This window comes from Hyperolius riggenbachi, chromosome 11 (genome assembly GCF_040937935.1).
Source record: "Hyperolius riggenbachi isolate aHypRig1 chromosome 11, aHypRig1.pri, whole genome shotgun sequence".
Lineage (NCBI taxonomy): Eukaryota > Metazoa > Chordata > Amphibia > Anura > Hyperoliidae > Hyperolius > Hyperolius riggenbachi.
The window spans coordinates 90,239,254-90,262,679 of record NC_090656.1 but is presented as its reverse complement, the minus strand read 5'-3'; the positions used below and the strand labels follow the sequence as shown (position 1 = coordinate 90,262,679).

Genomic DNA, 23,426 nt, shown 5'->3' with positions numbered 1-23,426 from the left:
CATATTACCAAGGTAAGGGTTACAAACTCTTACCACCTATTATTGGACAATTTTTTTTTTTATATAATGACAGGCCAGATGTGCAGGATAATTTATGTTCACCGATGATCTCCAGCCCTGGAGAATGAAAGACCTACAGTTGAGACACATATCTAGAGATTTTAATGGTAGATCCCTACCTAGACACCAGAACCTCTTTATCTTGAAAGGTTTTTAGGGACAACTACAGCCTCTAGTCACAGTTCTGTTGCATACCCCAGCTGTGCTTTGAAGAGGGTGTGAGGTGGGAATACCTAACTTACATATTCATAAGGCTCAGAAAATAATGTTCTCAAAAACAGGTTTTTCACAGATATGAGATTTTAGCTACAAGGTAACATGGTGTACTGCAAGTAAGCTGAAGAGCCCTGGGTAGGTTGTATGTGTGACATTTTTACATTTCTCAACTTGCCAATCAGTAATGATGGCATTCATTAATTTATATGTGGTATTTACGCAGCACTGAGTTATAATGTAGTACTTTACAGAGTACACAAAATAATTAATGTGTCTCTGTTCCTCAAATAGACCCATAATCTAATGTCCTTACCAAATATATGGCTAATATTGTGAAGTAGCAGTATTTTTTGGAGACATGGGAAGGAACCGGTGCATGCAACACACCAGAGGAAATTCATGAAGATGAAGAACATGCAAACCAGATACAGTATTGTCCCTGATGTAAAGCGACTTAGGAATCCAGGGCTACAAGGCCAGAGTTATACCTTCTGAACTTCCATAAATGAACTGTATTTACATATACATATCAAGTTTTGAAACATATGTAACATCCACGACTTACACTCAATGAGGAAGAAGAAACAGATTACCCCGAATACCCCGATTATAATGCCTGGTACAATGAAGGACAGGCCCCAAGCCGAGGAGACAAAAGCTGCTGCAATCACAGAGCCCAGGATATTGCCAACTGCAGTGTGTGAGCTCCAGATGCCCATGATGATTCCTCTCCTGTAAGTCACACAAGGAAAGAGCAGAAAATGTGGGATAGGGTTTTCTCACCATACTGTACATGCCATCAGCCATTAGCAAGAACTGAACTTCAATAACTACAGCAAACAAAACAAACAAACACAGAACATTTATATTGCGCTTTTCTCCTGGCGGACTGAAAGCGCCAAAACTGCAGCCACTAGGACGCGCTCTATAAGCAGTAGCAGTGTTAGGGAGACTTGTCCAAGAACTCCTACTGAATAGGTGCAGGCTTACTGAACAGGCAGAGCCGAGATTCGAACCCAGGTCTCCCATGTCAGAGGCAGAGCCCTTAACCATTACACCATCCAGCCACAGCAGAAAAACTAGAGACATTAAAAACTAAGCAACAGTCTGAATTACATTTTTTAGGTCCCACAAAAAATGGAACATTGATGCTTGGGACTTCCAGAACAGTGACATACTGACACTTGGATATCCTAGAACAATGGCACACTGACACCTTGATACTTTACGGATACAAGAACAATGGACCTCATTCACGAAACAGCAGTAAAATGAATGTATCCAGGCAGAGCACAGCACTTTGACCAGTGTTTACGCAGTAGTGTGTGTTGTTCGCATAGCGTAACCTCCATACACAATACTTGAGTTTTTAAAGCAATGTAATGTACATAATGAAATCTCAGGAGCTAAATGGCCAATGCTCCATAAGGAAAATAAAAAAAGATATCTAAGTTTTGAAAATTTCTGCAATTGTTGTCAGTGAAGCCTTTTCATAAAAATGTTTCGCTGGCTCTGGGATTGGAGAGATTGCATTCTGAATTCAATGATTTAAATACAGTTTGTGATATTTCAACAGAATTTTTTTTTAATAAATATGCCTTTGTGCATTGAGGCCAATGTGTCTTTTAGGCATGCTCATTGTATTATACAAGGAAAAAATTATTGGGATGCACTATAGCATATCACATAACTGTACCCCATTCTGGGGGAGCCGCTTCCTGTCACAAGTATCACTAGCAAAAAAGGCTAGTGGTGTCTTCAAACAGTATCAAAATTTATTGAAAAATGTGTCATACCAACCACATAAAACCTTCCCTTATCCCCCTTTAAAAAATATACGGCTGTGTATCTAACAAGTCAGCTGGCATGACTCACACCTACTCTGGGCCACACAGCACTAACTGAGGCTCTGTAAATAATGGGTATCACCCCCCCTATATCGTGAAAGTCCCAAAAAGGAACAATGTCCTCAGATAGATGGTTCAGCTCAGTGTTAATGGTAACACACTTATTGCACTTGTAGCATCACCAGCATATCACTCCTCTGTTATGATGGTTTAAAAAGTCCCCACCAATGAGATGCAAGGGATTCACCAAACAATTGATACTCAAGGCAGTTCTTAAACCAGTCCGGTAAAGCATGGATCACTCAAACAGGCTCCCTTCAGTAGCAAATAGGGGAAAACTTCACAGTCAAAATCTCAGCCGTAGCAAAATTATGACTTTATGTCCCAAATTTGTATTCCAGCACAGATAATTCTCCCTTTTGTAGCAAACATGGGAAAACTTCACAGTCAATGTCTCAGCTATACAGCAGTATTATTACTTTATTTTCCAGCTCCATGCAGGAGTATCGCTTCATCTATGGCATTGTTGTTAGCACATTATTGAGCCCATTCAGCATATCACAGATGGCACTGCTAAATCATGGGATTGATTTCAAAGATCACATCTCAGCTTGCAGCAATGATATAACTTCTCATTACGTGACATGTTTCGCCTGGCCCATTCCAAGCTTTTCCAAACTCCAAAACCTTGGAGTGGGCCAGGCGAAACATGTCACGTGGCATGGCCGTGACAAGCGGCTGACGAGTACACGCTGATCAGCGTTAACACACTATACACCGGCCGGCATCCCTGCAGTGAAGCGTCTCTGCTACCAGCCTATAGAGTGCACATAAAATGAGGCGGAGAACCGGACACTGATGACAGCAGAGCGGGGAAACTGTCTAAACAGCGGTGGTGAGAGCCCGACTGGGCAGCTGTGTTAACCCACTTTGCTTGCTATATGCTTGATAGAACCAGTACCAGTATGACTGTGCCGGTTAATCTATACATGGAACTGAGATGAGAAGTTATATCATTGCTGCAAGCTGAGATGTGATCTTTGAAACCAATCGCAATCCCATGATTTAGCAGTGCCATCTGTGATATGCGGAATGGGCTCAACAATGTGCTAACATCAATGCAGACATCAATGAGACATTGGCTGTGACGTTTTGCCATGTTTGCTACAAAAGGGAGAATTATCTGTGCTGGAATACAAAGTTGGGACATGAAGTCATAATTTTGCTGCACGGCTGAGATTTTGACTGTGAAGTTTTCCCATATTTTCTACTGAAGGAAGCCTGTTTGAGTGATCCATGCTTTACCGGACTGGTTTAAGATCTGCCTTGGCCTGACGTACCACTGCTACACCGATGACACACAGCTATACCTGTCCTTCAAACCTGGTGGAACAGACCCTACCCCAAAAATAAACTCTTGCTTAGCTGAGCTACAGACATGGATGAATGATAACTGGTTGAAACTGAATGCTGACAAAACTAAGGTCCTGTTTGTCCAAAGCCAGTGCTCGCCATCAAAACAGCTCTATCCTAAAGCAACACCAATCAGGATTGGGAATTCAGACATAAACAGCTCCAACCTTGTGCGTAGCCTTGGCGTACTAATCGATGGGGAATTGAGTTTCAGAAACCAAATTTCATCTGTAGTTAAATCTTCCTACTTTCATCTAAAGAATATTGCAAAGATTAAACATCTGATTCTCCCAGAGGATCTTCCAACCCTAGTCCACGCCTTCATCATATCATGGCTGGACTACTGCAATGCCCTTTATACTGGCCTCCCCAAAAAGGACCTGTGTTGCCTGCAATTAGTGCAGAATGCTGCTGCCAGATTGCTAACAAACCAGCCTTGCCACTGTCACATTACACCGATCCTTCGCTCACTGCACTGGCTACCAGTAGAATGGAGAATACTCTTCAAGATTGGACTGTTGACATTTAAATCCCTGCACAAGCTGGGCCCTGGATACATGAAGGACCTGCTGAATCTGCACCACACCTCTTACAACCTCAGATCAGCAAGTTCTATAAACTTGGTCACTCCCAGAGTGCACCTCAAAAAATCTGGAGATAGAGCCTTCTGTCATGCTGCCCCTACTCTTTGGAACTCCCTGCCACACCCAGTAAAGACAGCACCATCCCTGGAGCTATTCAAATCCAGACTGAAAAACCACCTGTTTAGCCTGGCATTTCCAGACTTATAAAATTCTTCCTTTATACCACGATGGTCAGAGCCATGCTTATGCGCTTTGAGTCCCATGGGAGAAAAGCGCTTTACCAATGTTATTTGTTGTTGTTGTTGTTGTTGAATATCAATTGTTTGGTGAATCGCTTGCATCTCTTTGGTGGGGACTTTTGAAACCATCATAACAGAGGAGTGATATTCTGGTGATGCTACAAGTGCAATAAGTGTGTTACCATTAACACTGAGCTGAACCAGCCATCTGAGGACATTGTTCCTTTTTGGGACTTTCACGATATAGGGGGGTGATACCCTTTATTTACAGAGCCTCAGTTAGTGCTGTGTGGCTCAGAGTATGTGTGAGTCATGTCAGCTGACTTGTTAGATACACGGCCGTGTATTTTTTAAAGAGAACCAGAGACGAAGCACCCTCATGTATTTTATTACATTTATCAGTGGAAACATGACAGTAAACACCTACCCTGCTTTTAAGGTGCGTACACACGCACTACCAAATGCGATGATGGGTCCGCCTGACCCTCCCGCTGGGCGGGCTTTAGCCGACAGTATGCGTGTCAGCGGACCATTCAGTAACAGCCTTATCAGTCCGCCGACACCACGTACACAAGCGCATACTGTCGGCTAAAGACTGCCCAGCGTGAGGCTCTGGCGGACCCGTCGTTGCATTTGGTAGCCTTTAGTTTCATTCTTCTCTGCTTAATCTGTCTGTTATCAGCTGTGATAAGAATCCCAGACTGAGCATTCAGTCTAAGTTTGACCTGGAATCATTATAGCTGAGTCAGTCTTCTGTGGAGTCTTTTCAAGCCCAAGCCTGCCCCCTCCTGGCTCAGCTTTCCTGCTTTGCATACTCAGAGCTGATGACATGGGAGGGGCTGCTCCAGCAGAAAGAAGCTCTGAAACAGACAGTGTGGCTGTGTGCACTGTGCAGCCAGTCATCATTATTATCTACTGTATGCAGTTTCATTTCTATGAGAGACACTTCCTACAGGCAGCCACGCAGCATACCAGAATAGTAAAGTTGAAAGCACACAGATGAAAGGCTGCAGTAGCAGCCCTGCTTTTCTATCGTCTCATAGAGGCTAGACAGCACATCCAGAACAGTGAATCGTTCATCTCTGGTTCCCTGTAAGGGGGAATGAGGGAAGATTTTATGTGGTTGTTATGACACATTTTTCAATAAATTTTGATACTGTTTGAAGACATCTCTTGTAAGCCTTTTTTGCCATTGCATTATACAGTAGATATTGTTAAATAGTGTGGTCATGATTCATGAACTAAAACAATTGTCAAAAATCCCAGTTTACTTATATGACTGGATTAAACAATATATTTTATGTCTATTTTTATTGTATTGCAGGCAAGAAGTTAGATGTTATTGTGTTTGAGCATTGGGAACTCCTCTCTCTGTTTTTGTACCTTGTAATTAGCTAACCTAATGTTTATATTTACGGCTCCATTTTTTACATTTGTAGAATGTCCAAGACCCCCTTTTAGTATTTTGTATTTAAAGAAGTGCAGGTAACCTACTTTCCTTTACCAAACCAGTTCCCCATACAGGCTACTACAGAAGGCCATCCAGTAGTCTGCGCCAGACCATCCAATATCTGTAACAATAACATAATACAATTATTGGAATTGGTTTAAGTTAACAGAACAAACAGAAGACCAACTAAGGGAAGATTAGCTGTTTCATATAAGCTGATGCTGCCAACTATGCAAGGTAAAGAACTAAAGTCACAAAGCTACAAATACTTTCCTAGTGGTTTGGTTCACCCCGAGCTGCTTGGTTACTCTGTTGTATTGGTCCAAGCCCTATCCCATAGAGCCATATCAATCCCTGCCATGTACTAAGGAGGACCAAAAGTCTGAAACAGGCTGTCTGTCTGCATGTGGGGTTGATGTGGCTCTGTAAAATTTAAAGCTATAGGCTGGCTATACACCAGCGTTTCTGGATGCAAGCCTGTCTTCAGGGACATGGAGATAATTTGCATATTCAATAATGGTGCATTGTGGGTAACCACAGATGTTTACGTAAAGCTGAATTATCGCAAGTACCTTCTGTTTTAAGAAGGCAAATCAGGTTAAGCAAAGCAAAAAATTATAACTGTATGGATTCCAGACCATTCACAGTACTCTGCAAGATTATAGATGAGATGTTGATGCAAAAACCTTCTTTGTTGCCTTTACCACCCATATGAGCAATGGAGGCCCCTCCCCCAACTCTATTTGTCAGCTGCTATTGCCAACAGCTGTATACTGGAGTTCTTTGGGACAAGACCTGGGTTAATGTATCAAAGTAGTAAGGGTAAAGGTTTACCAACTTCTGTTATTGCCCTGCACATAATCTCTGCTCTACTAACAACATTCTCCACTCCTCCTCTCTAGTCACCTCTTCTTATTCTTGCATACAAACTTTTCTTGAATGTACCCATTTCTTTGGATTTTTTTCCGCAATCTGTTCGTCATTCACCCACACTGACCATCTTCAGGCAGAACCTGAAAACTCACCTCTGCAGGCAAACATATAATCTCACCTAAAACCCTTCACAATCCACTGAGCACTTCCTTGAACACAGCTCCCCATACCTGTTCTACCGCATATGCCCTTAGACTGTAAGATCATTTAGGCAGGGCTCTTTTCCCAAATGAGTTATCACTGCTGTGTAAAGCGTTATTTTTTTACCCTCATGTATTTTGCATGGCTGACCTGTCCATTTGTCATTTATCTGTGACCCATTGCCCATTTCAGATAATAATCAGGCCATCCAATCTCTTAAAAAATCTAAGCGATCAGATAAGTACTCCCGCCCTGACCAATTTGTAATGGGGGTTGATATATTTTATTATCTTTAACTAGCCAGTAGACTTATTCTCCAAGACCCCAGAAGAGAGCTGTTTGGCCCTGTTTGGTGTCTGTGGATCTTGATGATATTCAGACCATGGTCAGCTTCTTGGCCTGCAGTAAGTAGCTGGGCAAGTACAGTACCCCTAGCCAATTTCTGTACAAAATGAGTGGTGCTTAGTCAAAATGCACTGGCAATGCACTTGTATGAGTATAAAGTTCACAAAGTTTCAATGTATTTGCATTGCAGTAGCTTGCGGTACTCAGTGGTAATGTATGCACAAGATACCACAGCTTATTGAAATCTTTCAGACTTAATCCTGTGTCCAGCTGAGTTATAAATGGTGCCTATTTATTCCTGCGTCATTGACCTGCTTCCAATGGCAAACTGTCACTACAGTATACCAGTGCTCACCCATTCCCTTGCCAGTGTCATATGACTAGAAATGACAGTGGCCAGTGGGAGCAGATTTATAAAGGAAGAAGTAACAGGCAAAATTTACAACTCAAGCTTGAATCTTACTTCATACATTTTTGGACTCACCTAAAGAGGCCCGCCGCGTCCCCGCTCGCTGCTCGTGCGCCGCATTCGATTCCCTGCTCGTCCCCGCCGGCGCCGCTTATCTTCCGCTCGATTCCCTGCCATTGTCCCCTCGCGGGGAGCGAGCAGGGAATCGGCGGAAGCAAGATCCGTCCCGTTGGATCTTATCAATCGAGCCGCACCAGCGGCTCGATTGATAAGGAGCATCGCGGCCGCATCTACGTGTGTAGATGCGGCTTAAAGCCCAATCTACACGATACGATTCTTTATACGATTCAATTACGATTCTATTTACGGTCCGATTAAATCCAACATGTCCGATCTGGATTCGATTCGATTTGCCATCGGTTTGCAATGGCAAATTGCATTGAATGGAATCGAATCCTGATCTGACATGTCGGATTTAATCGGATCGTAAATAGAATCGTAATTGAATCGTATCGTGTAGATTGGGCTTTAAAGTGAACCTGTCACATTGAAGACAGACCATAAGCAATCTACACAGTGAAGTCACGTTATTATGACCATCTGCAAGCACAAACAGCAGCCAGATGCTGTGAGATTGACTCAATAAGATGCCGATTGGGTGCTAGATAAGTGCTTAGCCATGGATCCAGTCATCGAGCATGTTGATCAAGGTGGTCCAAAATGTGCTCGATTGGTTAAAGGACCAACTATCAAAGTTAACTAAAATTCTAAATGCCACATACCATATATTTTCAGTAATTACTAGCAAATAGCAATACAAAGGCTTTTTTTTCATCTTTTCATGTTTTATGTGAAGAAAATTACCTTTACAGAGAACAGGTTTCACTGTGTGCATTACTATGGAGGACTGTATGCTATCCAGCATACAGAAACCATCTTTACTGGCTGTAATCCTGTGAGTAAAATGTGTTCAGAATGATAGGAAGCAGGAATATAGCTTCTAATAGGTGTAAATAATCATCCGCTGTAGCTCTATCTGTGTGTCCCAGCAGAAGACCCCACTGGGTACCACTCATCTCCACTACAAATAGGAAAAAGAGGCTACAGTTTGCATGAACTCACCTAAATTGGACAGTTGAAGACTGGAAAAAATGTTGTCTGGTCTGATGAGTGTTGATAAAGTTAGAATTTGGCATAAACAGAATGAGAACATGGATCCATCATGCCTTGTTACCACTATGCAGGCTGGTGTTGGTGGTGTAATGGTGTGGGGGATATTTTCTTGGCACACTTTAGGCCCCTTAGTGCCAACTGGGTATCGTTTAAATGCCACGGGCTACCTGAGCATTGTTTCTGACCATGTCCATCCCTTTATGACCACCATATACCCATCCTCTGATGGCTACTTCCAGCAGGATAATGCACCATGTCACAAAGCTTGAATCATTTCAAATTGGTTTCTTGAACATGACAATGAGTTCACTGTACTAATATGGCCCAGCAGTCACCAGATCTCAACCCAATAGAGCATCTTTGGGATGTGATGGGAGGGGAGCTTCGTGCCCTGGATATGCATAACACAAATCCCCATCAACTGCAAGATGCTATCCTATCAATATGGGCCAACATTGCTAAAGAATGCTTTCAGCACCTTGTTGAATTAATGCCATGTAGAATTAAGGCAGTTCTAAAGGCGAAAGGGGGTCAAACCATAATAGTATGGTGTTCCTAATAATCCTTTAGGTGAGTGTAAATTGTCTCCAACTTTCCCAATTTGTGTAAAGTACTGCTTGGAAGTATCTTCACTTTAGTAGAACACAGGGAGATACTACAGCGTACATCTCTGCTTTTGCTCTGCACAATACTTTATATCCTCTCCAAGATACTGAGTTACTCCATCTACAGTATGTGGTTGTGCTGCACAGGTGAAGGCAAGCTCAGCCATCTTCACACAAATATTAATTATCACAATCATACAATATGTAAGACAAAACTAAGTATTCTGCTCCGTTTGGTGGCTATGAGAATGTGTTTCAGACAACATAAATAGAGATCCAAGAATTGCAGGATCTGCTAAATAACAGTTACAGTATTAATAGGCTTTTGAATTTCAGTCAGACCACATTAAAAGCTTTTTTTCTACTATTTTTTTGATTGCTTTAATTTAATCTAGCATTCTCACCTGAAATAAGATGTAGTACCAGAGGGCATGAATATGCCAGTAAAAGCCCAATCCTAGGAAAACGGTAAGCACACCACAGGTTACCATTCCACCAGACAAATAATAGCGCAGGGGAAGACGCTCACCAGTCACACCACTGCAGGCAAAGAGAAATGGCAAACGACAAGGAATTCAACAACTATTGTGTTATTCTCCCATTGCATTCTCCCAAGCAAATACAGGAGCTAAAAGCTAGTCAGCTCATTGAAGCATGCGGCACTTTGTACCTTGTTTCTTACTTAGGGTGCTAGCTTCCTTGTGCAACTAAGTGACGCGGAGACCTGATTAATTAAAGTGTTAGAAATGGATAGGTACCTTGCCTAGCAAATCTGAAAATGGGAATATTTTTTTTGTAAATGAATGGAGTGGATTTTCACAAATATGGTTTAATATTAGCATAGGGAGTAGACAATCATTGCATGTAATGATTTAAAGAGAAAGAATTACAGATTTGTTATTGAATTTTCTATGTATTTACTAGATATAATGCTGGAAACATAAAGATAACCTTTGACTGTGAAAGAGACATGACTATGGTAGGTATTAGACTATGAACTTCTCAAAAGGACAACGACTTGGCCATATAATCTGTAAAGCACAGATTTGTTTGACAAAAAGATTGTTTCACTAATATTGTGATAAATGTTTAGGGCTGCACCTCCTGGTTTGGCTGGCTCATTTTTGCAGTAGGGGTGCTTAAAATGTGGTTTATCTTACCATAAGAAGTAGTTGAGGCAAAGTCTGTATTTAAAGGGGGTTGGATGCTTTCCTTATATTGAAGGACATCCACGGCTATAATTAGTAGGTAATTCCTGACAATGTTGAACCAGGGATTTTATCTGACTGCCATCTGAAGCTGGTAAGGAATTTTTCCCCCTTTTAAGGCTTATTGGCCCAAACCTTGTAAGGGGGTTTCTCCTTCCCCCGGATCTGTTGGAATATGTAGCGGGTTCAGGCTTGTGTTGTACCAAATTTTTTTTCCTTACTGGTTGAACTTGATGGGTGGATGTCTTTTTTTCAACAAAACTATGTAAGTACTTTATGTTTTTGCTGCAACATAGTAAATATGATTAAAAGCGTACCTATTAGTACGCTGCCCATGAGATAGGTGCAGGGTGAGCAAAAAATAGCAGTCAAAAAAGCATACGGTACATTTTTTTTGCACTACAGTAATTTGATTTCTCTACTATCGAGCAGGTCTTGACAAATTGAGCTCTGCCCTCTATGCCCCTGCCCCTCCTGTAGTACCTTGTATGTCTGGCAGTTCCAGGTTCTAGATGTTGAACATTGGCCTTCTGGCATGTGAAATGCATGCAGTGGTTCAGTTATTTAAGTACTCAACACAAAACTGAGGCACAGCTAGTTATATGAATTGATTAAAGAGAATCTGAAGTGAAAATAAACTTATAAGATAATGATTTGTATGCGTAGTACAGATAGGAAATAGAACATTAGTAGCACAGATATGAGTCACATATTGTTTCCAGTACAGGAAGGGTTAAGAAACTTCAGTTATCTATGCAAAAGCGCTTCTCTGAGCTCCTCGACCAAGCTTGGTCAGCTACAGTGCTGGTTTTTCAAGCACTTATCTCAACCTGTCTCTCACTGTTTCTTGTTCATGTAAGGTTTTACTGCAGGGAAGTTCAAAGAGACATTATTCTGCTCTGCTTTATAATTTAAAATACAGAGTGTAGCTTGTAAACTGCAAATATTAGAGAATGATGCAATGTTATAAAAATAAAGCTATATAACAGAAAATAAAAATGAGACTCTTTTATTTGCTACTAATATTCTATGAATAATCCGTACTACACATACAATTAATTATATCATAAAGGGTTTTTTTTCGCTTTCGTGTCACTTTAAGGTAGAATTATAATATACACTTCCTGTCTCCTTGTCCAAGGGTTGATTCAGAATTTAAGAGTTCTCTAATATTTAATTTCCTTAAAAGCTATAATCCTTATTAGTGTATATTATTAGAAAAACCTGGCTCTCTATTGACCACATAGTTATACTACATGTCTTTGACTCAAAATAATAACATGTTAAAATAAAAATACATATTGTATACCAGTTAAGAACCGCGCTAATTGAAATCTATGCCCTGTTTTGATGGCTAACTGGCTGCCAAGGCGTAGATTGCAATACACGGACGCCGCGCATTCTCGCTGCTTCCGTCACTCCCAATGATCTCGCCGCTGTCTCCCCGCCGAAGCTCACTCGCTCTGCGGTCTCTATAACGGCAGAGCCCTGTGAGCGGGTCAGGAGCCGATTTCATTGGCTCCTCACCCTGTCTATCAACGTAAGCAACTCCAATTGGCTTATATTGATAAGCAGGGTCAAGAGCCAATGAAAGCGGCTCACGACCGGCTCACAGGAACTCTGCCGTCATAGAGAGGGTGGCTGAGGTTCCCGACGTGGACGGCAGTTGCGGCGGGTATGTGCTGCAATTCGTCGTTATTCCACCCTTTCTTGTACCAGCGGTCTCTGGTCCTTAAGGGGGCAGAGACTGCTGGTACTTACCGGTAAGTGGTTAATGTAGTATCCAGTTAATGCTATAAATACGACAGTGACAGTTTCCTGAATGTACAGCTTTCTATCAGAAGTGTTGATGTTTGAATTTTAAACAACATCATTCTGAATTCCCCCAACCACCACACTTCAGCAGTGAACCTGCGGACAGGGTCAGGGGGAGATCCCTAATTGTGCTTCACGGCACATTTCATGTGACTCCATATTTCCTCTTTTCAAAGGAGAAAGATGTTCTTATTTTGTGCAGTAGCTATCCTATTCTTATAACACAGCAGGAAGCAATTATCTGATTAGTAATCAAGTGTCAATTTTTTCAAGTCGTGTTTCCACATACTGACCTAAGGAACATGCCAACAGCATACGCCACCAGGAAGGCTGTGTCCAGAGAACCCAGAAGTTCTTTGTAATTGGATCCATCTAAGAGTAAAATGAATACTAAAAGTTAATTTCTCGAGTTTAAGAAAAACAAAAAATATGGCAAGAGAAAAAGAATGGTTAACATATTCTAAGTAATAAATTCCAAAGATTGCACAACCGGTTGACTTGACAGCTGAAAAAGATCCTTGATATGGGGAAGAGGGAGAGAGAAAGAAATGGCTTTAGAGAAGGTAAAATAAGGTTATCAGCCTGCAATACTGGAAGTCACCACTAGACCAAGACTTATCTAAACTCTAGTTATCATAGGTGCAACAGGCAATGGGCTTCCTCAGGGTACTCTGGTTTCCTCCCTCACAAACACACTGATAGGTCAACTGGCTGTTCCCAGTGGAATTGACCCTAAAGAAGCATAGCTTATCGAGTGCCTGCACCTCTACTTAGCTCCCTATTTGCTTCCAGTCCTGCTGGAGAAAAGCACTTTACAAAGCGTACATGCAAAAATGGCATCGGGAAAAAAGGGCACAGGGTGGAAACGATAAGCGGTAATAGCGTTTATAAAAATATTGTGTTATTTTTCGTTTACAAATAATATTTTACAAATTAAAAAACATTTAATAATGTGTATGAAATCGCAAATTGTGAAAACGATAATCTTCCCTGTTTTAAAAGTTAAACTTATAATTACGTTTGTTAAAAAAAGATAATATAGGTAGTCCCCGACTTACGAACGACCCGCCGATACAAACGGCATGGATTCAGTGTTTCCATGGACTTTTTTTGAGAAAATCTATTTTAAAAAATTCAAAGAAAAAATGGCTTTTAATAACCCCCTTGGCGGTGTGGAAGAGCTCAGCTCGTCCATAACCGCCGCAGGGCACCGCATAGGCCCTGGTTGGCCGATTTTCGTATTTTTTTTTTTAAAACACGCAGCTAGCACTTTGCTAGCTGCGTGTTGGGGACGATCGCCGCCTATGCGCCGCTACCCGCTGCGTAACAGGCCCCCCCCCCCCGAGACCCCGTGCGCAGCCCGGCCAATCAGTGCCAGGCAGCGCTGAGGGGTGGATCGGGACTCCTTGTGATGTCACGACGCCAATGACGTCATTCCGTTCGTCGCCATGGCGACGGGAAAACCCTAAAGGAAATCCCGTTCAGAACGGGCTTTCCGGATGGGCTTGATCGCCGGCGGCGATCGGAGGGGTGGGATGGATGCCACAGGGAAGGGGGAATAATGTAGCTAGCGCTAGACTAGCTACATGATTTTAAAAAAAAAATTAAAAAAAATTCTGCGCAGCCACCCTGGCGATCTTAATAGAATGCCAGGGTGGTTAAACTTGTATAAGCAGGCACAGAGGGCAGAGGTGACACAGTGGGGGACACTGGAGGCACAGAGGAGGTACAGGGGACAGAGATAGCACATTGTTCCGACTTAAGAACAGATTCAGGTTAAGAACGAACCTAGGGGACTATCTGTATACGAAGCGGGGACTATCTGTATATGTTTAATCATTGTAATTGTATATTATTGTGAATAACCTTCATTTATCGTTTATTCATATAATAAAATGTGAAAATATTGTTTATAACGATGAAAAATAAAATATAAGTGTGTTCGTAATAACTGTTGTAAAACATTAATAAATATTACTAACATTTTACTGCAACTGAACCTAACCCTACTCTCACACAGAACCCTCCCTGAACCTATCCCTAACCCTTAGACCCCCCTGGTAGTGCATAACCCTAAGACCCCCTGGTGGTGCCTAACCCTAAATCTACCCTGGTGGTGCCTAACCCTAAGACCCCCCTGGTGGTGCCTAATCCTTAGACCCCCCTGGTGGTGCCTAACCCTACATCTCCCCTGGTGGTGCTTAACCCTAAGACCCCCCTGGTGGTGCCTAACCCGAAAACCCCCCTTAGTGATCACTTTATTGTGTGGAGAATAATGTTTTACAAATAGTGACTGTGAAAAATATATTACAATTTACGTTACGTACTGATCGCTTTATTTTGTGAATAATAATGTTTCACAAAACAGTAAGGGATAAAATTTTAAATAATGTTTTAGTTAAATACGATAAATATGTTTAGTATTTTTGTAAACGTTATTCGTCACCGGCGCATTTTGTAAACTTAAATCATCACAAGCGCCGTTTGAAAACATTAAAAATCTCAAGGCGCCGTTTGAAAACGTTAATAATCTCCGGCGCCCTTTTTTCCTTTTCTGCACCCATCAAATGATATTTATTATGAGAGTGAATGGCGGCACTACCCTCATACGCCCAAATTTCCTGCTTCCCTTTACAAATGTAAGCTAATTTCATGGAGGAAGTTTTGCCAGCATCAACTGACCTTTTTACTTAAAATAATATCCTTTTCCACTTACAGAGCAAACAGGAAAGTAAAGATGTAATGTTCAAGTCAGGATCGCACAGCCTTTCCACTTGCTCAGCTGTTCACATGGTTTTAGCAGCCAATCAGAGATTGAGCTCCATTCACAAAACTGTTCTGATTAGCTTTCACAGAAGTTCTTGGGTTCCAGAGCAGAGATGGTGGCAGGGACAGTGACAGGGATACCAGCAGTTAGGTGGAATGTAGTTTTAATATTCTTTAGTACAGGCTAGGTACTGCAGGAATGTTGATGTACTGTATGTTGCAGCAGTGCTGCCATCAAAATTATCTGGGCCCCATACTTGGCAAACCTACAGGGTCCCCTCACGCCAAATAACGATCTGATAGGTAGATTATAGTTGCAGGCGGGAACTAATGGGCAGATTGTGCGGGTGCGGAGCCACGGTATGTGGGGTAGAGTCAAAGCAGCTTGCCTGTTGCCCATAACACCCTCCCCCCTGCATTGATGTGTAAGGGAGGGAGATGACCAAACAACTCCTGTTATGCCACAGTAGAATAATTGCCAGCAGAGGCTCAAATGGCACTGCCACTGTTTGGGCCCCAGACCCTTCCTGGGCCCCATACTACTGTCCCCCCCTGATGGCAGCCCTGTGTTGCAGCAACAGAAAGAGATTACAAATGGAACCAGATCAAATTAGTCCTCTATAACTCAGCATTCCTGAACTAGATAAGACCATGGGCCATATTCTAAACTGTTCTAAAATAAGGCAAGAGAATTTCTACCTAATTCAATTGCATTTAGCACCTGGCCAGGCGTTAAACAACTCATTTGGGCAATGTAATTGCCATCAATTTCTTATATCCCATCCAATTAAAGTTGTCACCCACCGTGAAGCGATGCTTCCCATCGAACATAGGCAAGAACTTTTCACCTTGTCAGAGCACGCAAAATGTCTTTATCAGCCATGTTCCACCAGTTTCTTTTGGCATGTGTGTAACGCTACTTACCAGATTCTAGCCTGTTTGCCTATTGTGGCAGCTAAGGCTGCCTGTCTGCCAGTCTTTGCCTGTATGTCCCAACCAGTTTGACCGGTTTGCCTGTCTTGCCCTTCCAGTCTTTAAGTCACGTCTGCCCTATCAGTGTCCTGTCTGTCAGCCAGTCTCCCTGTCCTGACAAGTCTTCTTGTCCACACTGTTACTACCTGTCTCCCTATCCGCCAGTCTGGACCCTATCAGTACAACCTCTTCAGAACAGCCCCTGTCACTACGGCCCTGTCAGTACAGCCCAGTCTGTCTCTTCCAGGTTGCACATTCCCGTACTTGTGTACTTATCCAGCATCCCCTGCGCAGTAGTCCTGTACTTATTCATCTAGTCCCCGTTCAGCCTGTTCCGTCCAGTATGCCCCTTCCAGTCCTGTCCATTCCTTCCCAGCCAGCCTCATCCATCCTGTTCAGTCCTTCCCATCTAGCTTGCCCCATCCGTTCCATCCTGTCCTCACTGTCCTGTCCAGTCCTGTTAGTTTCGTTAGTCAGTCCTGTTTGTACTCCTTTCCTATCAGCAAGGTACCCCTTCTTTTCTTTTTGTCTCTGGTGGGGTAGTTCTGGGGGTCATGACCTGGCAAGCACCAGGTAGCAAAGTAGTCTGCCACCCAATAGGGGTGATGGCCCATCATACCTTGCGGGGTGCGCTTGTGAACACCCATGCTCGCTTAGACTCCACACCCTGGGACTGCCTGCCATTGTGGGAGCCTCCTTTACTAAGTAGACCCCAGATGTCCGCCCCCCACTGGGTTCACGTATCACTCTGCTGCTGTCTGCCAGAAGCAAACGCCTCACATCTTCTGCTCTTTGGCTATACTATTCAGGGAGCCTCGGCAAAGCACTTTTGAGCTTATTGATGGGGCTTCACATTGGTTCATGGTTTTAACCAATTAGAATCCACCCTGGGGAGGATTTTCTTTGGTCACTTAAGAGGATACAGTACATATGTGTATCACATTCATGTCACTTATTCACTTCAGGAACCCTTTATAGTCATTCAGCATTGATCTTATTGGAATATGCCAATAAAAAAGGAAAAATATGGAAAAATATTGATGGCATTTTAATCCAATTCTTCATAATAGTATTGCATTCAGAGGCATTATTAGGTACTAAAGTCACCTGAGGCTGATCGGGGACACACCACATAGGGTTAAAATTGAGGTGGAGATTGGGGCATAGGAACTGAAAGGATACCAGGAAAATTGTAGCTATGCCTCCGTTATGTACAGCTTTGAAACAGAAATGTATAATAATAATCAGTAATTATACAACACTGACATCTTCCACAACACTTTATAGAGTATACAGTCTTCTCTCTAACTGTCCCTCAGGGGGACTAACAATCTAACATGGACATAGTATTAAGTCCATTGTAGTCTAGGGCCAATTTATTAGGGGAAAGCAAATTAACTTAGCTGTAATCTTTCAGGATGCTGGAGGAAACTGGAGTTACCAGAGGAAACCCAAACAGATACAGGGAGAACATGCCAACTCTGTGCAGATAGTGCCCTGGCTGGGATTTGAAGCAGGAAACTAACACTGAAAGATTACCAATGCTGCTACATCACCATATATAAAATCATCAAAAGTGACTTTCACACATGTACTTATATAAAAGCAAGAAGTTTTAAATCAGGATGATACCATTTATTGGCTAACTAAAAATGAATAAAAATAAGCAAGCTTTCGGCCTTGCAGCCTTCGTCGGGTTTATATCCTGTTAGTTTGCAAGATGGTGGTACAGACAGCTTTATACATGCAACATCAAAAGGGAAAACAGATATTTTTTTCAAGCATAAATACATGTCATTAAGATGCCTTAATTCAAACAGACCATCTAAATGGGGTTAGAGGTTGTTAGCTAAGATAAGGATCCTTGTTTAATCCATGCTCACAGACCTGGGATTAGGATTGACCCAGAGGTATCGTAAATTCTTAGTTCAGCTAGAATGGATGAGAAAGTTCAAATATCATCAGCCTCATACCAATATAAAAAGTTGTTGTCCTTATTCAAACCGTTCTGCACAGCTTTGAACCAATTTATACATTTTGTTTCTGCTATTAATCGATCATTTGACGTTTTGAAGCCACCCTTCAGGGCAGTGACACGAAGATGATCCATGCTGTGTCCGTTGGACCGAAAATGTGTAGCAACTGGGAGTCCAGATTTGGTATCATTAATAGTGTTTGTAAATAAAGAAAATGAAAGATTGGCACTCCCTAATCTGTAATTACAAGCAGTGCATGTGAAAGCAATATGTTCTCACCATACCATCTGTGGTAACCCTTGTCTTCTGCTGAGACGTGTGCTCCGCGGATGAAAAAAGTGTAGGTTCAAGTTTTCAAATCAAGGAAAAAAAGAATGGACTCCGGTGGTACGCAGCGCGAACAAGCGTCTGGATAGACGCGAAACGGCCGTCGCCAGTCCCACTTAGTGCCCTGGCTCCCCCACCTCCACCACACCATCACCACTGAGGACCACCAGATGGAGGTATCTGTCGGGTATGGTACCCAGAATATTGTCTGCTATTACCTGCAAAAAAAGCACTGGACGGAAGGTGCCCGGAGTCCATTCTTCTTTTTCTTGATTTGAAATCATTAATAGTGTGCCTGTGTCCATTCATACGTTTGCGCAGAGTTTGTCCAGTTTCTCCCACGTACATAACATTGGGGCATTTAGCACACATGATCAGATATACCAGATTGGTGGAACCACAGGAAAATGTACCTTGTACTCTGTACTCCTGTTGTGAGCCTGGTATCGTTACCCTGCCAGTAGAGTAAATGTGTCTGCAGGTCCCACATATTTTTTGTCGGCAGGGTGATGTTCCGTTTTGTTGAGGCCTATTCAAAGAACTCCTGACAATCATCTGTTTTAGATTGTGTGGTTGACGATATGACAAGAGTGGAGGTTTAGGGAATATCATTCTCAGTCTGTGATCCTTGTGTAAAATGGGATGAAGTTCCTTAGCAATCCTCCTTAAGATTTCCAGGTGTGGGTTGTAGGTGACAACCAAAGGGACACGTTCCTCTTTCTGGTTTTGCTTATATTTCAGGAGTTCAGTCCTGGGGATGTTGCTGGCTTTCCTGATTTGGGCCTCATCCATAGGAGGACTGTAACCTTGTTTAATGAAAGTGTTCTTAAGGCGATCCAGGTGCTTGTCTCTGTCCATCCTGTCAGAACAAATCCGATTGTACCTTATAGCTTGGCTGTAAATTATAGATTTGCGATATGATAGGTTTGCGATACACAGAGGTTTGTATGTTGTTGCCCCTGGTGTATATGGTGGTGTCCAGAAAGTTAATCTCTGTGTGAGAGTAGGTAAGTTTCAATTTGATTGTAGGAAGGAAGGCATTGAAGTTCCTGTGGAACTGGACAATATCATCCTCACTTGCGGACCAGATGATTAAAATATCATCAATGAAGCGGAAGTAGGCCATAGGTTTTGTGCCACATGCATTGAGGTATTCCTCTTCGATTTTGGCCATGAAGAGATTTGCATACTGTGGTCCGAATTGCGAACCCATTGCCACGCCCATCTGCTGTAAATAGAGGTCCTGTCCAAAAGTGAAATAATTATGAGTGAGAATGAATTTGATCAGTCCAGCAAAATAGGCTTTACAGGTATGCCCTGACCCTGAAGATATTTACGGCAGGCCGCTATACCATCATCATGGGGAATGTTCGTGTACAGGGACTCCACGTCCATCGTGGCCAGTATGGTTCCCTCAGGTACTGGGCCGATGGCTGTCAGTTTGTTCAGGAGGTGGGTGGTATCCTGTATGTAGCTGGGTCTTTTACAGACAAGAGGTTTCAAGATGTTTTCCAGCCGCCCTGAGATGTTCTCTGTAAAAGTTCCGCTCCCTGAGATTATGGGCCTGCCTGGGTTTCCCTCTGTGTGGATCTTGGGAAGCATGTAAAAGCAGGCTGTTCTAGGCTCTTCAGGGATAAGGGTCCTTACATGTTGTCTGATGTTTGCAGGCAATCTGTTAACCATCCTATTGAGTGCCATCCTGTAGCCTTTTGTGGAGTCCCCCTGTAATTTGGCATAGTGACAGGGTAACGATACCAGGTTCACAACAGGAGTACAGAGTACAAGGTACATTTTCCTGTGGTTCCACCAATCTGGTATATCTGATCATGTGTGCTAAATGCGCCAATGTTATGTACGTGGGAGAAACTGGACAAACTCTGCGCAAACGTATGAAAGGACACAGGCACACTATTAATGATACCAAATCTGGACTCCCAGTTGCTACACACTTTCGGTCCAACGGACACAGCTTGGATGATCTTCGTGTCACTGCCCTGAAGGGTGGCTTCAAATCGTCAAATGATCAATTAATAGCAGAAACAAAATGTATAAATTGGTTCAAAGCTGTGCAGAACGGTTTGAATAAGGACAACAACTTTTTATATTGGTATGAGGCTGATGATATTTGAACTTTCTCATCCATTCTAGCTTAACTTGTGAACTAAGAATTTACGATACCTCTGGGTCAATCCTAATCCCAGGTCTGTGAGCATGGAATAAACAAGGATCCTTATCTTAGCTAACAACCTCTAACCCCATTTAGATGGTCTGTTTGAATTAAGGCATCTTAATGACATGTATTTATGCTTGAAAAAAATATCTGTTTTCCCTTTTGATGTTGCATGTATAAAGCTGTCTGTACCACCATCTTGCAAACTAACAGGATATAAACCCGACGAAGGCTGCAAGGCCGAAAGCTTGCTTATTTTTATTCATTTTTAGTTAGCCAATAAATGGTATCATCCTGATTTAAAACTTCTTGCTTTTACTGATGGCTAACTCGGTACAATACCCTACAGGTACTTATATAATTACAATTCTATGTAGAAACCAGGTGTTAATAAACAGACATTAGTAAATTCATTTTCATTAAGCTGATCTCTATCACAGGTATTAAAAAAAAAAAAAAAAAACTACAGAAGACACACTTACCAAACGGGGCCCAGTCACACCATGTGGTATCGTTTGCGGAGATATTAGCTGCAGGTTTGGGTAATGCAGAGCAGTTTCGATGCAGCTGACTCTGGAATGGCAAATCAAGGGGAATTTACAGATACTCAGAGGTTTATGGGTATTAAGGCAATGTAAAGGTCAGTGTGAATAAGCAAGCAGAATATACAGTATAGACAGATCACAGGTTTCCTCTAGTGTAGTCATGGTTTACACTTCTATGAGAGTAGAAGATTAAAGAACATGCATTGCTGACTGTCTTTAATACGCCCTCTTTGGTGATTTCTAGCTCACAGACATTTACAGCCTGTAACCAAAAAGACACCACAGACATTTACAGCCTGTAACCAAAAAGACACATTTCCAGTAGTTATATCATCAGCATTTAAAACATATTACAAATGGGATTAAACTCCCCATTTTAAAGTGAACCTGCCATGGTAGAAAAGGTTCTAATTTTCTTACCTGGGGCTTCTTCCAGCCACACTTAACCTTTACAGGTCCCTTGGTTTCCTCCCATTGCGCTCCTTTGATCAGCTGAACCCCTCTAAAAGTTCACTGACACACGAGTTGAGAGCTACGGTGCATGTGTGGTCCTCGCCATGCACACTTCTCGCTCATGCTTCTGGGAGCGCAAGCTAGGAGGCAGGCAGACCTAGCCTGCAACGACCATCTTTTGGGGGGTCATAGCTGATCAACGGAGTGCAACGGGAGGAAACCAAGGGACCTGTAAAAGCTTTGTGGGTCTGTAAGAAGCCCCAGGTAAGTAAATTAGAACTTTTTCTCCCATGACAGGTTTCTTTTAAAATTTCATTACCTTTACTTAGGTTCTTACGCTGCCAAGGTGGCATATCTATTCAACAGAGGAGGTGGAGGAGCACAGCGAGGAGGCCGGGAAGAGAGGCAGAGCCCTTCTCTTGCCTGGCAATTAACTCTATTGCTGGCTGCAAAAGCATTATATAGTTAAACTGCTCTCAGGATACAAATTTAAGATTTTTAAATGTGGAGGACTATTCAAAATGAACTTTTCTGTACCTAAAAATAAATCCTGAAATTTTAGTGTGGGGAAATGAATCCCACTTTAATAGTTTGTTTTAATGTTTACGCATCTGGACTGATTTTTTACATTTTTTATTACTTTTCAAGATAATGTCTAATATTATACTGGTGATGCAATACTTTACTATTTAGTCTTGGGTTGATGAAACAATTACTATATCGTTGTGGGGACCCCTGAGATCGCTCAAGATGTTTTACAGATAAGGGTTGGCAGAGCACACAGGCAAATGAGGGCAGCACACATGCAGCACACATGGGGACAGATGAGGGCTGCACATTGGGAGGGCAGTACACATAGGACAGATTAGGGCAGCACACACGGAGGAAGATGAGGGCAGCACAAAGGGGGACAGATGAGGGCAGCACACGGGGCAGGTGTACACAGCACAGATGGGGCAGCACACGGGGACAGTTAAAAGCAGCACATGGGGACAAATGAGGGCTGTACACTGGGTTGGCAGGCACACATGGGGACAGATAAGGGCAGCACACAGGGAGGAAGATAAGAGCAGCACAAAGGGGGCAGATGAGGGCAGCAAATGGGGGGAAGGTGAGGGCAGCAAATGGGGGGAAGGTGAGGGCAGCACACAGGGAGACAAATGAGGGCAGCACACGGGGGGCAGGTGTGGGCAGCACACAGGAGAACAGATAGGGCAGCACATGGGGACAGATAAAGGCAGCACACAGGGGGACAGATAGGGCAGCACACGGGGACAGATGAGGGAAGCACACAGGAGGGCAGGTGAGAGCAACACATAGGGAACAGATGAATACAGCACACAGGGACAGATTAGGGCAGCACAGAGGGAGGCAGGTGAGAGCAGCACACAGGGTAGATGAGGGTAGCACACAGGGGGTCAGATCAGGGCAGCACGTATGGGGAGCAGATCAGGGCAGCACATATGGCGGCAGATAAGGGCAGCACATAGAGGGGCAGATGAAGGCAGCACAGATAGGGACAGGTGAGGGCAGCGCACAGGGACAGATGAGGGCAGCATGCAGAGGAGCAGGTGAGGGTAGCATGCAGGGGGTACATGAGGGTAGCACAGAGGGGGTCAGATCAGGGCAGCACAGAGGTGCCTGGCTCTTCTACTGACCACATATGCTATTGCCCCGTTGTTATTGCCTGATGAAACGGGATCAAACCTGCGAAACGCGTTGCATATTTGGAGTTCATAAATAAAATATATTGACTGTCTTTACTACAGTCGTGTGTCT

At 42.9% G+C, this 23,426-nt stretch overlaps 3 protein-coding genes across 3 annotated transcripts in view; 1 reads left to right on the top strand and 2 right to left on the bottom strand.

Annotated features, from left to right (window-relative positions):
* CCDC73 (coiled-coil domain containing 73) overlaps nt 1-23,426 on the bottom strand; it is a 537,472-nt gene that overhangs the window by 258,450 nt on the left and 255,596 nt on the right. The window lies entirely within an intron of this gene.
* LOC137538913 (BET1-like protein) overlaps nt 1-23,426 on the top strand; it is a 228,127-nt gene that overhangs the window by 91,422 nt on the left and 113,279 nt on the right. The window lies entirely within an intron of this gene.
* The window catches only part of LOC137538907 (glucose-6-phosphate exchanger SLC37A2-like), a 95,835-nt gene that overhangs the window by 61,207 nt on the left and 11,202 nt on the right, over nt 1-23,426 (bottom strand). The window contains exons 3-7 of the mRNA XM_068261334.1: nt 21,132-21,222; nt 12,732-12,810; nt 9,820-9,955; nt 5,854-5,930; nt 842-1,008 (exon numbers count right to left, since the gene is read on the bottom strand). Of these exons, the coding sequence (XP_068117435.1) occupies nt 842-1,008; nt 5,854-5,930; nt 9,820-9,955; nt 12,732-12,810; nt 21,132-21,222 (550 nt within the window). The remainder of the gene's footprint in view (nt 1-841; nt 1,009-5,853; nt 5,931-9,819; nt 9,956-12,731; nt 12,811-21,131; nt 21,223-23,426) is intronic.